Consider the following 16,343-nt stretch of genomic DNA (forward strand, 5'->3'; position numbering starts at 1 on the left):
TTCACTTGGCATTTGCCTTATTTTCCAAACATTTGCTCAGTTGCTTCTTGAATGGATAGAGCACCATTTCTATGCCTGACTTTTTCACTTTTTATATTCTAACCTACCCTTTGTGTGAAGAAATGCTTCCAAATTCCTTATATGCTCGTCTCTTCCTCAGCTTAAGTCCATGACCCCTTGTTTTCAAATTAGTTACTACCTCAAGCTGCTTACTGACATCAATACATTCCTTTCACGATCTTCTAAAGCTCTGTGCAGACCCCCCCCTCGTGTTCCTTTTCCCAAGAAATAGTCCACGTCTGATCAAGCTTTCTTCACAATTCATGTGCCCCAAATTGAATAATTAGGATTGCTTTCTACCATATTTTCAGTCCCAGCACCACCTAATAAAATCACCAGAAAGGCAAAGAATCTTCAAAAAATAGTGTCTTCTCAGAACTTTTGAAAATCTATACTCTTCCAGTCACTTTCTCTCTCTATTTTTAAAGGCGTGTGGGGGAAGGAAGACATCACATCAATAATTTGTTTGCTTTTTGTTTATAACCTCTATACATCATGAAAGAAACCATCTGCAAAATCAGCCCACAATATATGCTTGAGGTATTTTATCAAGCAACAATACTTTTCAGTAGGCTCTAATTCATTTTAGAATAGATACTTGCTGAAATGTTCAAGCTTTCCATGGACTTGTGTTTTAATTTTTACTAATTGATTGCTCTGCTATGCTAATCAGCTACTAAAAGTGTTTATATATGTAGTTCTACTCATCAGAACCTGATGTTGAAAAGGAAGAATTTAAACAATCAAAATGTGCTTTTAAGTAGTTATTTCTAAATAGTAAAAGTTCCCCATTATTGCAGGCCCTACCATTAAAATTTTGACCTAAATGTCCACTATGGACTTTTGCTTGTGGCTTGGGGCACAGCTCCTGTTGTGGTCAATTATCTGGTGGGAATATCTGCAACAACAAGTAATATTGTTTAATTGCGTTTCCTGGGTAACTCATTACCAGTTATATTACATAAAAGCTACTCACTTGCAGGACTGCCGTTGTTAATGTATAATATGTTTACATGGATCCAAGGAACTGTCATCATAAAAGGCTGCAGAAACATGCCCACCATTACATTGACTGCTATTATTACCAACAATTTAGGACTGGCTGGTAGAGAATACAGAAATGAAAAGGAAAATGCAGCCTCTTGCTTTAGTGACTATATTTCCCCGCTTCCCTCCTTGCTAATCCATTCAAGAAGCACAATTGCTAATTTAAATCTGATACAAACCTCAAAGCTTACCAACGTAATGACTGCAAACCTACAAGATAAAAACAGCAATGTTTTTCCCTAGGAATTCCATTCCTTTCTAATCCCACTTCATACCCATGAAATACTAAATAAGGCAGGCAGTCAAACTAGCAGCCTGTGAGCTGGTGACCCTGGGCTCTCACCCAGCCGCTGCCCCTGGGTTCCCACCTAGCCACCATGCTCTACAGAGATATATTTACAATGAAACCTGGCTCTTAGAACCATATGTTCTTTCATTTACCTGGAAACAAATCCAGAAAATGTTTACTGATGCCCACCTTTACAGAAGTGTAGCTGGAAAACAGAATTTGGGGTAATGATTATACAAGGACACAAAATGTCTGGGGGAGAGAGGGCAGATTCCACTGATGTACACAAATCCTCTGGCCAAGATGACCCAAGGGAGGACTTTCAAGTAGGGGATATCCAGATGAGTACCAGCGCCCTGAGGCACTTGAAGTGGGACAGTAAACCTGAGGCAATTTGGGGTGAACTCAGGTGTCTTTATTGGAACACCAGAAGCCTGGGCAACAAACAGGATGAACTGGCACTCCTTCAGAAAGATGAGGAATTTGACCTCATTGGGCTGACAGAGACCTGGTGGGATGATACATGACTGGGCAGTAGATGTTGAGGGCTATAGCCTCTATATCGGGTTGGGAAGAAGGGAGGAGGTGTGGCCCTCTATGTGAAAGAGCAGTACCCCTCCCTGCAGGTCATGTTTGATTGCAGAGAGAGTTCCCTTGAGACCCACTGGGTCAAGATACAAGGGGGTTCAGGAGAGGGAGACCTGATGGTAGGATTATACTATAGAGCACCCTACCAAGAAAGGGAGAGCAATCAGGCATTCTCTAGAGAACTGACTGAAGCTGCCAGGATTAAAGACCTGATTGTCGTGCATGACTCAACTAGCCTGACATCTGTTGGGAAGACCATTCAGCAAGCTCCAGCAGATCAACCAACTTCCTGGCAGCTATCAATGACCTGTTCTTGACACAGGCTGTGGAAGGACTAACTAGGGGTAAAGCAGCTCTGGACTTAGTGTTGATCCAAGGGGAAGACAAGGTAGGTGACCTGAAGATTGGAGGTAGTCTGGACAACAGTGACCACAACCTAATTAGGTCTACCATCCCCCAAATGCTGGGAATTCAGCCAGTAGAACAGAAGTCCTAGACTTCAGAAGGGCAAACTTTGGTAAATGCAGGAATCTAGTTAGAAGTGCCCTCTGTGACCAGCAATTGGATGATTTGGGAGCTCAGGGTTGGTGGAGCTTCCTTAAGGGGGTAATTCTCACTGATCAAAGAGAAGCCATCCCCACATGGTTAAAAAGTGGGAAGGGGGCCATGAGACCCACTTGACTCAAAAGGGGTATAAAGGAACTTTTGAAAAATTAAAAAGAAGCATATAAGCAATGGAAAAATGGTTCAGCATCCAGAGAGGAGTACAATCATGTGGCCAAGGTCTGCAGGTATGAGACGTGGAAAGCCAAGGCAGGCATGGAGATCAAGCTGGCAATCGAAATAAGGGGCAACAAAACCATGAGTGGTGGCCCACTGGCTGGCACTGCATCTGCAAGGGACCTGGGGGTGACAATCAACCAGGGGATGAATATGAGCCAACAGTGCGGTGAAGTTGCCAACAGGGCAAACAGAGCTCTGGTGTGTATCAGCTGATGTGTTGCGAACAGATCCAGAGAGGTGCTCTTCCCCCTCTACTCGGCATTGGTGAGGCCTCAGCTGGAGCACTGCGTCCAGTTCTGGGCACCACACTTCAGGAAGATATGGATAAGCTCAAAAGGGTACAGAGAAGGGCCACCCATATGATTAGGGGCCTGGAGGATAGGCCCTATGAGGACAGACTCCAGGAACAGGGTTTATTCAGTCTGAGCAAGAGAAGACAGAGGGGATGTGACAGTCACCGACAAGTATGTCAAAGGTGAACACCAAGATTTAGGAGAGCAACTCTTCAGAAAGGCACCCCCAGGGAGGATGAGAACCAATGGGCACAAGTTAATTGAGGAAAAAATTAGGTTGGACATTAGGAAAAACTTATTTTCTGTAAGGGTATCTAGAATCGGGAACACCCTCCCAGCAGAGGGGGTGCAGTCACCATCCTTGGAGGTGTTCAAGAGAAGGCTGGACAGGCACCTTGTTGAGCTCATTTGAGCCCAGTAACATCCAGCCCATGGCAGGGGACCGGACTTGATGATCTTACAGGTCTCTTCTGGTTCTTTGATTCTGTGATTCTAAGAATTAGCAGATTATGTCTTTTTTTAAGCAGAAAAAACACAAGTATTTTCTTTTATTAGGTCTTCTAATTTAATGGAGGTGACCCATCTATTTTATTTTATTCTTCTTCTTCAGAACCACGTGCCAAATAAGCAATAGGACCTAGTAAAAAGGGATCCTATTAGCTAACATATTACTGTAGTGATGAAACCAGAAAGAACTATAGAACCTTTTACATCACAAAGAAGATTCACTCAGTTTGGCATTGCTGTACTCACTCTATTTACTGGATTCTCAAATTCTGAAATCTAGAACGTATTCCAAAAGAATTTAAAAGCCCATAATTGTCCTAATAAATTCCTTTCAATTTCAACTGATTCAATACACAAGATAACTAATGCTAAGGGAACTCCCGATCACCAGCTGGATTACCCGCTACACTTCCCAACAGTATAACTAGGGTGGGGAAGCTGGAACAGCAACCTTAGGTGCTGACTTTGTGGGGCAAAGACTATCAGCTGCTACTGCAGCCATGCAGCTGTGCCAGTGACAGCAGTATCTGGAAGCTGCTGCTGCCCCCATGCATTCCACCACCTTGCTGCCTGGCTGCTTTGTTACCTCTCTGTACCAGCCATGCTCAAATGTTTGGCCCTTCTGGGCCAGATAAGTGGCACAGGGCCAGTCCATGGGCCAGATCCAGCCTTGCATGCCAGGACTTGGCCCTGCCCCCTCCCCACCCTGCATGCCCAGATTGGGCCCCAGGAAGTCAGTGCTGCTCCCTCCTGCCCCTGTGGCTCAGGATTGGATCCCGAGGGCAGCACTGGAATTGGGTTCTGGGGGCCTGGCACCGCCTCTGCCCATTTATATTGGGCACCTGATCCAGTGCACATAGCCTGAGGGTGGGGGGCGGTGTCTGGGAATTTGGCAGTAGGGGAACAGTGCTACTGCTCCCCCATCGGCAAATTTCCAGACCTGTGGAGCCCTGTGGGCTGGACCTGGCTTGCGGGTTGGGCATCTCTGCTCTATACAGTTCAAATAATTATCCATGCCATCCCTACCTTCCAGTTCTAGAGAGCAAAATGCAAAGTTTCATAACAGAATCTTTTTACTTGCTTCTTTTTGCTGTGCCAGAAATGCTCCAATAATAGTTCAGAAGTAAGGGCTGGTGCTAACTACAAGAAACAGGAAATCCTTAGCAAACTACTTTATCTAAATAAATTACTGGTACCCAGCCCTGTGAAAAGAACTCAACAAATTCTCACTCAGGTTGTTAGTGTCAGTATATGAATGAGGAATGTTAACATTCATGCAAGGTGATGGCTTCCAAAATGCATCCTTAGTTAAAAAAAAATTGTAACAAGCAATTGCTAATTTGCAAAAAAAAAAAAAAAAAATGACATATTTTCTACTCTTTTTCAAACACTGAAAGTGCACTAAGGTTTCAAAAGGGACCTCTAATCTTTTCACTCAAGACCAAAGTTTGCACTGAACTATGCATCAGGGAAATATGAAAATATTAAAATGATTCCATGCCTTCTATAATAACCTTAAAAATCCAGCCTTCACGGAAATGGAATGTCCTTATTTAGAAGTGACAAGCCTTATAGCTTTCTTTAAGAACAGGTCCTATATCATGGGAATTTTACTCTCTGCTTCAATGGATGCAGGATCTGGCCTTTGTTATGACACTGCTTTGCATAAGGAATATATTTTAATAAACAATTATAGCAGTGAACTGGCAAATAACAGCCCTAACGTTGCTGAAGCAATTAAATATAAATAAGTACACTCTAAATTTAACCTTTTCACTGACTCCATGGTACAGGATTCACTCGCATATTTAGCTGCAATTGGTTTGTAACTGTAGAGCATAAAACCACAAGGAAGAAATCACTTGTGTTGAAAATCTGGTGTGGAACAGATATACCTTCATCATCTATCTTAACTCATCCAAATTTATATCATTAGATTATTTAACATAGTTAATGCCTCTTACATTACACAGATACAGACACTATAGTTCTTAAAAGAGGATATAGTAATTCATTAAGAGCCCAACCCAACAGGAAATCCTTGATGATGCACAAAGCCAAAGGGACTCCAAAATGCATTCTGAAGTTGTTTGAATAACAATGGCAAGTGAGGGACTGGAAAACGTTTATTCAGCATTGTGCTTCTAACTGCATCATAAAGTCTTTTCATATGCCCTCTCTTCCACTCAAACACAAAATGCAGGAGGGAAACCTTAAGTTGTATGACCAAAATATTTTGCTATAAAATTATTAACTTTAATACTTTTGCAACTTTTGCTATGATAAATATTAAGCCTGTGGCCAGAACTGAAACACGATAGAATACGGTTGAGAATTTTTAGATGTGAGATGGGCTAGATTGACTTACCTAGCTAAATGCTAACTTTGTATCATTTATTCAGGGAATGCAAATTTCTCGCCAAATTGTTTCTTCTGGAAAAGGCAGGCTCGAACAACTGAATTCTCACCTGTTTATCCATTTTAAGAATATCAAATAAAATAGGTCAGGCTATAATAGTTCAAAATATGAATTTATAATATATATGTGTATAAAGAATAAGTCTTAGGCGTGATTTCCAATAAAAAAAATTAGGAGACAACTGTTAGCTGACTGAAGTATTTCCAGTTAACTCCGTAAGAGAATGCAGAAAAATAAATCATTACAGGAAAAAGCAGTTCCCTTTCTCAGTCTCCCCTATTAGGACACCTCCTAAAGAACCAACGCATTTTATTGATCGTTTTCCACTTTCCCACTGCTGAGACTAAGTAGTCCTCTGTTTACTTTGATTTAAAAATGCATTATTGTCTACTTTCTAATAAACCAGACAGTGGAACAAGAACTCAAATTATTCTAAGTTTATTCTTAAGTTTTTTTGTTGTTTTTTTTTTTTTGAAAGACTGAAGGCCTTAATCCTTAAAAGCCTTTTTGAAAGAAATGTTAGTAGATGCTGGCCTTGCAGCTGGGCCCAGATTGAAAGTGCACTTACATTTTTATGTTTAGAACTGAAGGACTCTAAAGTTAGTCCTAGCACTCCACATAAAAGCTTTGGAAATGGCATTCTTTGGTACTCGTGCAATTCATTCTTTAAGAAAAGGAAATGGAAAGAAAGATTTCATGTCCAGGGCTTCAGCCCTTTGATCATTCGATGAACATTGGATCCTCAACCTGGGCCTCAAACTTCTCAGGCCAGACAAAGAAGGCCCAGGCCTCACAGACTGGGCCTCGATTCCCGTCAGAACAAAACCTTTGGCTGCCTCACAGTGTGACAGCCTGGGAAAGGCCCACCTCAGCAGGGTTGAGATGCCCGCTTTGCCCTTTGATCTTTCATTTAAGCTACAGCCAAAGCACCAGGTCAGAGGATTTCAAATTGCACACCCCCAATGGCAGAGGGGAGCAGGTCAAGAACAAAATGGGGGTGACCAATCTAAAAAAGCCCAGCAACGCCTTTCTTTGGCCAGTTTCACATGACTTGTCTCGTATTGTGCAACCCTAAGCCCACACTTAAAATGGAATTTGACATTACATGGTACAATGGAGTCAATAAATGGCATTCTTTAGTGCTCTTACAACAAAGTCAACCCTTCCTTAAGTGGTTGAAAGCCTGAAGCTAGAAAATACTTCTCATTTACTTCTTTATGCAAGTAAATGGCATATATTTTAAATCTACTTTTCATTACAGCCTTTCAGAGCTGAAAACTGAAATAAGCCTAACAAATATTTAACAGAGGTGTACACCCATTTTACCATGTACCCCTGCTTTTACTTTCAGAGATCAAGTTGCCACTTGAATTATAAATGTGTCAAGTGTTTGAAATTTCTGCGTTTTCTTTCACAAAATGCAAATGCACTTTCCAATGAGGGTGAAAAAACAATCTCATTCTCCTGGAGAAAAGTTTCAGTCTGGTGCATGGCAGAAGGGAAGCACGCTTCTTTTTACAGCAATACTCAGATCTACATACCCCTTTATGTCTGACGAAACAGAGCCAGGAGAGAAGAAATGCCAAATTCCTTTATCTACCTATAGGAACGGAATATTATTATTTCTGCAGAGACCTGGGTCTCAGGGTTTCAGCAGCAACTGACAACAAGGCATGGATCATGTCGTATAGGAAGATAATGAAGAAAAAAAATGTTTATGTACAGTGCTTAGAAGATAGGATTATATATTATTTCTACATGTAATATATTTTGCATTAATCACTATTAACTATTATTTTTAAATGCAAGTGCATTTAAAGAAAGGGCAGTAGCAGCATAAAAGGGAATGGAGAAAGATGGCAATGAAACGACAAGAGACTATTTTTTAATTTTTTCCAGTAGTAACAGGTGCCATATGAATAGGACTATTCTCCAAACTTTACACAATGAAGGCATAAAAACAGAAATACAGGATGGGCAGAAGAAGTGGGGGGGTCCTATCATACAGGGAGGGCATTTCAAAAATATTTAGTAATCCCCTGACTGAACTCAAAATGGCCAATGCTGAGTGCTTCCAAAACTGCCACAAATACTGTTTTGGCAGTACAGGTTATTTACTGTGTTTTACTGTTTGCTGTTAAGATAAAAAGACAACCTCAAACTATTCCAAACAGTTCTTACAACAAATGTTAATTGGTAGAATAAGAAGGGAGAGTATATTTTACCCAAGGGGAATCCACAGATTTTTTAACTAGGAATAACATATAAAAAACAATGCAGAGTAGTTATGACTTTAAGTGTACAGCTAAAAGGTTTTAAAAGTTGTACTTCATGAGTAGGAAAAGAGAGACATTAAGTGACTTGTCCAAGGTCGACCAAACACACAGTAGCAGAGCTTGGAATACGGTCCAGAGTAACCAGGCTCTGCCCCATGAAAGGTTATGCTTCCTTGAAAGGTATGTGCTTGAACACCCACTTACTACAAGGGGCTTTTGCTCCATGATCCGGTCTCTGCTACAGCAGCAACAAAAGGTGGGTAAATGTGTTTAAACTCTGCTGCTGGGTAGATGAATATTAAGCATGCAACACACTTGAAAGAGGCACATTTATTTATTTAGGCAAACACTAATTTACTATCTACTAGATAGTTCAGAGCCATGTCTTAGCCACAGTCACTATTTTAGGTTACAGAGTTAATAATACAAATCCTGCCTTGTCCAGAAGCACATGTGTACACTCCATTCATAAAGCCTTTTTTTTTTTTTAAAATCAGCATGAGCTTGAAAATCAAACTTAGGGATGTCCAGGAAAGAGTACAATTTGCCTCTAATTTATTCTACTGCTTTCTGTGAATATTACACCCTGCGTTACCATGGCAACACCAACACATCTTTCAGTGCCGAGAAAAAAAACAAAAACAAGCCTTTTGATTCTCACCTTTGGCCATTTTATTGAGAACCATGTCAATTAGAATGTAGGTTCCACTTCTCCCTGCACCATCACTGGCAACAGAAAGGGAGAGAGAAAAAACACTATCAATGTGTATCTAGATTCAGTACAAAGGTATTCACCATTACTTTTATATTGCGTTATACCAGGAAGGGAGGGTAGATGGGGAGGGAAAGGAGGTTGAGGGGGGAGGGAAAGGGAAAGAAAGCTTGCAGTGATTTTAATTAACACATGCTGTTTGTGTAGGATTAACTATTGTTCTTCATGGATAGCAGGGTTTTGTTTTGTTTAAAGCCAAAGACTTGTTTATTTAATAGACAAACATTTTACACAATAGTGAAAAAGTCAGTAATTCAAGAATGGGCAGCCATTTCTGTGCATAGAATATACACATAATGAGCTTACAGACTGTCGCCTCTGAGATCAAGCACAACAGTGAGTCACGTGAGAGCTGAAGAACTCCATGGCTAGAATCATCCCGAAAAACTATTGGCTCTATTTGCACTTGAGTCTAGAGGTCAGACTGCATGCGCACAGAGCAATCTATTTCCCCTGAAGTCATACTCCACACCCCTTGACCCCCAATCCAAGAACTTAAAATACTGCATTACTTATGGACTGTAAGTTATCAACCCAGAAGTGGGATGCCAAGCATCTGGACCTGAAAAGATGCATCTCAACTCACCTTCCCCCTTGTCTTTTCCCTTGCTTTAATTCTACCTCAGATGCAACGAGTGGGGAAACATCTTACCATGTATTTCCTGAAAGCTCTCTCTAATCCCAGGGTATTATCAAGGCCTTCCTTGGAAAAGTGTGATCAAGCCTTGTGACGCACCAAGCCTTGTTAACCTTTGGGAAGGTTCCCTAATCTGAATGCATCTTGCAGGCCTGGTATGGAGTAGCTTGCAATAGGCAGTGTGATGTTTTATAGCTGCTGTTAGCAAACATAATTAAGACTTTAAGTAGTACACTTGTTTTCATTTCCTTCCTCCAAATTCTAAGAAGGTGCATGTGTGATCAATTAGTCATCTATTTTTATTAACTGACCCATTATTTTTGGTGATAACTAACTTTGTGTTCAGCATTAATAAGAAGAAGGCATTGATACAATGATGTGATGGGCTTTCATAGGCAGGCTGTGAAACTGCATTTTTGATAAACCTTTATAGATGGGAGCAGTTTGTTCTGTATCATTTCCTAGAAAGGCAGCTGAAGGGAACAAGGAAACAGGGCCCTATTAGTTAATCCAAATAGTGAGTGGCACTGTAGTGGTCAGACCTAATAAAACAAAAAACTACTGAACTAGATGTTAGACATTTTCATCCATCATACTAAGAAAATACCTGCAACAAATTCAAAGGACTGTTCAGTTTACTCTGCATCATCTCTTTTTCTTTTTTCAGACCTCTTCAATGAAACAAACACAGGCTTGCTCCATATTGTGTATTTTCTTCAAGTACTTCACCATTCTGTGTTATATGACTCTGTCCCTCCACATAGAGCTCAGCAGGCTTGTGACATGCTCCCCTCCCTTACTGGAACCACTCACTAAACTGAAGGTGCACATTTTAAATGACATAGGGCGCTTATACATGTGATGGAGCTCTCCTCCAACAAGTGCTTAGTAGCATGCATTGCAGCAGACTCAATTGACGTGAGTTTGCTGGAGCATGCTAACTGGCACACTCCAGCAGCCTACGTGTCACATGTATTCATTGTCTCCGCATTTCAAAATGGGGGCAGGGGTGCTTAAATTAAGCTTGTTGAATGAGCTTTAGTTAAAGTGCCTCTGCTACCATTTTGAAACACGTGATGCTGAATATACGTGACACTGCAGGCACTTTAATTAAAGCACCCTCCTCCTCCCCCAACCCAAGAGCATGTGTATAGATGCCCATAGTTTTTCCTCCCACACTTATAATTTTCCCCATCTTTGATAAAAAGGAATGGGCATTATCCTTACAGAATAGACATTACAACTACAAAACTAAATATTTACATTATTACATCAAGTTTTATAGTGAGCCATCAAACAGCTCTCATTTACATTCACCAGACGGGCAGGCCTAAAAGCAATCTGTGCTTGCAGGTTTGTGCTTACTCACCCAACCAGTGGGCAGCTTTCCCCTCCCATTCCCCAAGACTGCTCTGCTACCATCATGATCATTGAAAACAAACAAAGAAGAACTAAAAAACACTGTTGAAACATTAATAAAAACGCAAAACAGTTGTCTAAATTGGGAATGCATCACTATGCTGTAATGTTAGAGCAGCTTTCTAAAATCAAAGGGCTGTTAGTGAATTTTAGGTATAGGAATCAAATTTAACTTGTAAAATTGCACCTGAAAGATCATATTAAAAGGACAATTTTGTTACAAAATTGGACCTTCAGCATTCACTAGCATAAAAAAAAATTAAACAAAATGTAATATCTTGGACCTGGTTCAGAAGGAACCATCTTATGTATTTAGTGATTCATCTAAACCTGTAATTTGCCCATTTGGTTCTATTCATGTTAATTTCTTACAGCACAAAACCCTCTCTACAGCTATTTTTAAAATTGTACTTGCCTGCAGTGAACAATTACAGGACAAGAACGACCCCTGTAGCACTTGTTTACTTTTCTGCAATAAAACAGACACAAAAATTAATAAATATATTTTGCACTGTTTCCTTAGCCAACTGTCAGAAGCAAAAGCAATAAAGAAAAACAAATACTCATCACCACCCTTTAAGTAATAATATCAGCTAATCAACCTCAATATAACAAATAGCTAAGTTATATACACAGCTCTGTTTAGTTTCCCAGTGCAGCAAATAAAATGAAATGCAACTTTCCATAATACTCATAAATGTGGGTTAGCTAAATACATAAATATATACATTCTATTCCCAAATTATTTGCTTGTCAGCTCCCATCAATGTTTATCATGAGATGCTTTGATTTTCGGTGTGAGCCTTGAGTTCATGAGCTTGGTCCCAGAAATAATTAAGTGCATTATTTGGAAGCCATAATTAAAAGAGGATATACAGTTAGCAGCATAATGTGAGCTTGTATGGAAAACAGATTATCTCCAGAACAGCAGTGAGCAAACACTCTGAAAATCTTCTCTCAAACTTAACATTTAATTACTCATGTACAGACTACAATTCTAGGAAGCTATACAGCCATAGTTCCAATATAAAAGTTTTATATACTTAATATTTATAAATAGCTCTACTTTCCAGATTTCTAACCAATCTACATTATTTGAAAATATATCTACAGCTGAACAATAAAAACAATAGTGCAAAACTGACCTGGTATACAGTAATTTTCTACTGGGGTTTAATACCTATGCTTGAATTAATGAGGAAATTAAGCAAAACTGAAGCAAACCGAGGTACTCCTTGTAAAATGCTGAATACAGCCCACAGAAGGATTAAGTCTGGTTACATTCATTTCAGTGTTACTGCTCTAGAGCTGCATTTTAATTGTGAAATGTTTTCCTCATAGAAAAATGTCAAAGTGGGTGTGTTAACAAAGGAAACTGAACAAAGGATAAAATGAGAAAGCGTCCTTTCTAAGAAATCAAATCCCCTCACTTTCCTTGATTAGGTGTTTTAATTTACTAGAAGGTACACTATAAAACCATGTCATAGGACAGCTGCCAGAGGAGGTCTAAGGTCTAGATGCACCAAGCTGATAATTGTAAGAGCAAATATTTCAGAACGTTAACTGCTGAGAAATCTGATAAAATGTGCTGCTGGAATCTGGCAACTATGCATTATGGTATTAGTAATTTTAAAGCATCACTAATCTACTGAATCATTTAGTTCTTGGCTGTTCATCTATTCTGTAACATCTGTGCTGTGCAAATATGCATATATCTTTAAATACGCTTAGAGTGTAGCCTGAAGATACTTAAAGATGTATATCTGAAAGACAGCCTTTTCAAATGCCAGTAACTTGACTCAGACATGTTACCAAGGTGATAGTCATGTTCCAAAAGATAATGTTTTTTACAATCAGCTTCTGGTCATTAAGAATCTGACCAGATTTAGTAAATATCTATAATAACGATAGGGTCACATATAAAATATAAACATTCACAAATCTTTACAATGCATTGGTGAGGAAAGTAACTAACTCCCATTTTAATGATGTGGAAACTGAGGTAGAGATCTTTAGTAAATTTAGTTCCTCAAGGCTTCAGAGCACGTAAACAACAGAACTGAGGTCACAATTCGGGACTTCTCCATTCTCAGCCTTTGGCTGGTTTCTGTGGTTCCCCCATCTATCCATAAATTTGCTGTATTAGCAATGAATAGGGCAGAGTGGTTTATTTTCTCTGAAATAGGTCCACTGCTCAACCACTGAACAGCAGCTGACACTGGAAGCTAAAACACACACAACGGTAATTTATCAGGTACTGAAAACAAGGTAATTTATTACCAAGCAAAACTTATACCTTTCCTCTTCCCTCCAGCCCCAAGTTTTACATGGCTTTTAACTGAAGGGTTAGATTATTCTGTATGGATGAATCTGTTAATTATTGGTGTCAGTGTCACTACCTTACTAATGTATACAGGAGCCTTACAAACCTGCAGAGGATGGTTCATATTTTGGAATCAACTCCTTCAATACAACATTAAACTGGAATAGTATATATATATTTGCAAACTAAATTTCAAATGTCTGTTATACAGTATGACACAATATCAGCACATTCCCCGATATGCTGATGGCCATTCTCTGCCCTCCATCACATACACACTATTTGAAAGGAGTTTTGGCATTTAAAGTGTCATAAAAAGCTCATAAGCAGACAGAAGTATTTATCATTTCTTTCTGCACTTGTACGGCTCCATTGTTCATTGAATGGCACTTCTAATATGATACTGAGTTTGTTTTGACTAGCCAGCTAGGGAAGTTTTGGTAAATTTTCAATAACAAATAAAACCACACTAACCCTATTTGTAATTCAAACAGCCAGAGACACATGTTGGGGAAAGACACCTTATGTTTGTCATTTTTACTGACTGAGTTTCCAACACGTTTATCATCACACATTTCAGAAAACATATTAAAATAAAGCTTTCGATCCAGCTGATTCATAGCTTAGTCTGAAAAGAGATTTAAGAAATGCAACAATATCCCATTGCACTCTAGGTTCTTTCTAAATAGAGCAAATGGAAAATTCATCAGTAAGCAAAGGTCTTGAATGTTTAAGAAAAAAAATATCAATATACAGGAAGAATCAACTTAGAGAGAATGATTAGTAATACAAACCAACCCTTGGCTCATTGAGTGAAAAAGAAATCATCATGCAAACCATCAGCAAGCAAAGGTCAGAGGTCGTTAGAGGCTCAGAAAAGGGGTTTCCCACATTGTCCCTGCAGCAGAGTCACAGTTTCCAATGATCACTTTTGTGACTATGCAACTGGGCTCATATTACTAGCTGCAACATCACAAAAATGACACTGGCAACCGCTAATTAGCTGGCAAAATAAGAATTTGTCCATTTTTAAAGTGAGCAGTGTTAGTAAATGCCATTGCACACAGCAAGAAGTGATAGCATAATATATATATATATATATTTATTTTTTTTAAGCAAAGCCCTCACATGTGATGCTAATTATCTTTTAGCTTAGCAGTCTCTCTTTAAAGTGTAAATGTGCTCCCTCTGGGCTCAAGAAATATTTAATTACACATCAGTGCATGACTAACAAGCTAGTCCAAAGCGGTAATGATTGGTCTATTGTTCACAATGAATTTAGGACTCTAGAAGCATTTAAAACTGACCAGTGGTTTTCTGCAGCAGTCTCACCTTTCAAGCACTGTATGTTGTATGGAATTTTAAAAAATACAAAATAATCTCCTTTTGGTCATTTAGACCTAAAAGCACTATGTTCTTAAAGCACAGTTGGGGCTTTCCCCCTGCTCCTCCCTAGCTTTGATTCGTATGCTAAATGCAACATCATCTAAAACACTGTCCGATACATAAGAAAGAAAGAAAGAAAGAAAGAAAGAAAGAAAGAAAGGTAAGCTTTCAGTTTTCAAAGAGGCTTGCAAAATTTACTTCAATAAAAAAAAATAGGGTCCACATTTCCACCGACTCTGGGCAAGGTAATTTTGGGAATCCAATTTTTCTTGGTGATGAATTATAAAAAATAGAGGGTTGGTTATGTATATGTTTAACTTCATATATGTATGTGAATATATAAATATACACACATGCCCATATATATATATATACACACGTATAAATACATTGAATGCATAAAAAAATTGATATTAAAATGAATGAGAGTAGCACTTGCACGTATCACCTTAAGCAAGGGGTATGTATATAATGTATCGGACAGTTTTTGAGGATTTATCAATTCCAATAATTTACCAGAGGTGAAACTTTAAGTAGGGAGCTTTCGAAGCACAATTTATTCAATTAAATCACTGTAAAATGAATTATTTTAGCAATAGCTTTTTTAATGACTTTTTGTCATTAAAAGAACCAGCTTGGCCAAGAAACTGAGATTCATAAAAGCATCTATTGTGCACGCAGATTCCTTTTCAATGGAATTTTACTATGCATTCAATATTATGGGTTCATAATACAAAACCTACACTCAAGGACATAGTTACTGGTTACAGTGCCCTACACTACACTAAGAATATGCATAATAAACAAACTCTCAAAATTCAATCATATTTTAACAGGTTCATCCTATCCACCTCAAATAGGAAGTATGCCACCTGAACTACTTTCCCTTCCACTTTTAATTTTGTATTTAAATACTGTGATTATTTATTCCCTGCAGACCTTCAGTAAAAGACTGCACAGTTTTTGAGATGCAGCCTCTGCCACACTGTAGGCTTGATCCTGCAGTTTTCAGATGAACTCAACTCCTACTTCGGTAAGTAGGAATCGAGGGCACACGGCACTTCAGAAGCGCTAGCCTTCTGGGCCCAGTCCTGCTCACACTGCAACCAACAGGACTTCCAGGCCAAGTCAGATCCTTGGACTTGATCAGTACCATGGACTTTTACAGAGTGACAGAAGTGATTTCTATTCATAATAAAAAAGTAAAGTTGAAATTCAGCATTTCAATTTGCACAATGCAAAGCTTGGAGCCAATTCAGGACTTCCGCTTTGGGAATTCACTGCTGCCAAGCTCCACAGTACCATAAGAAAGAGACTTTGAACTATAAAAACAACATTAAAGTGATACTAAGAGTTTGGACTTGAATCCAAGGCAAAAATCCCTGAAAAAACAAACTATGGATCCAAATCCACCTTTAGGTAAGTGCTCCTTTCTCCATTGTGTTGTACATACAGAATCCTGCTACTCTAACCCAATCAAAACCCACAATAAGTGAGACTAAACATTATTTAAAGACCCCAAATAAAAATGTAGGAGCAGTGCG

General features: G+C 39.1%; 1 protein-coding gene across 1 annotated transcript in view; it reads right to left on the minus strand.

Moving 5' to 3' along the window:
* Positions 1–16,343, minus strand: part of PTPRN2 (protein tyrosine phosphatase, receptor type N2) — an 870,593-nt gene that overhangs the window by 21,543 nt on the left and 832,707 nt on the right. Inside the window, exons 20-21 of the mRNA XM_019528486.1 lie at positions 11,506–11,559; positions 8,924–8,988 (exon numbers count right to left, since the gene is read on the minus strand). Of these exons, the coding sequence (XP_019384031.1) occupies positions 8,924–8,988; positions 11,506–11,559 (119 nt within the window). The remainder of the gene's footprint in view (positions 1–8,923; positions 8,989–11,505; positions 11,560–16,343) is intronic.

Source organism: Crocodylus porosus, unplaced genomic scaffold (assembly GCF_001723895.1).
Source record: "Crocodylus porosus isolate Cpor-Errol unplaced genomic scaffold, CroPor_comp1, whole genome shotgun sequence".
NCBI lineage: Eukaryota > Metazoa > Chordata > Crocodylia > Crocodylidae > Crocodylus > Crocodylus porosus.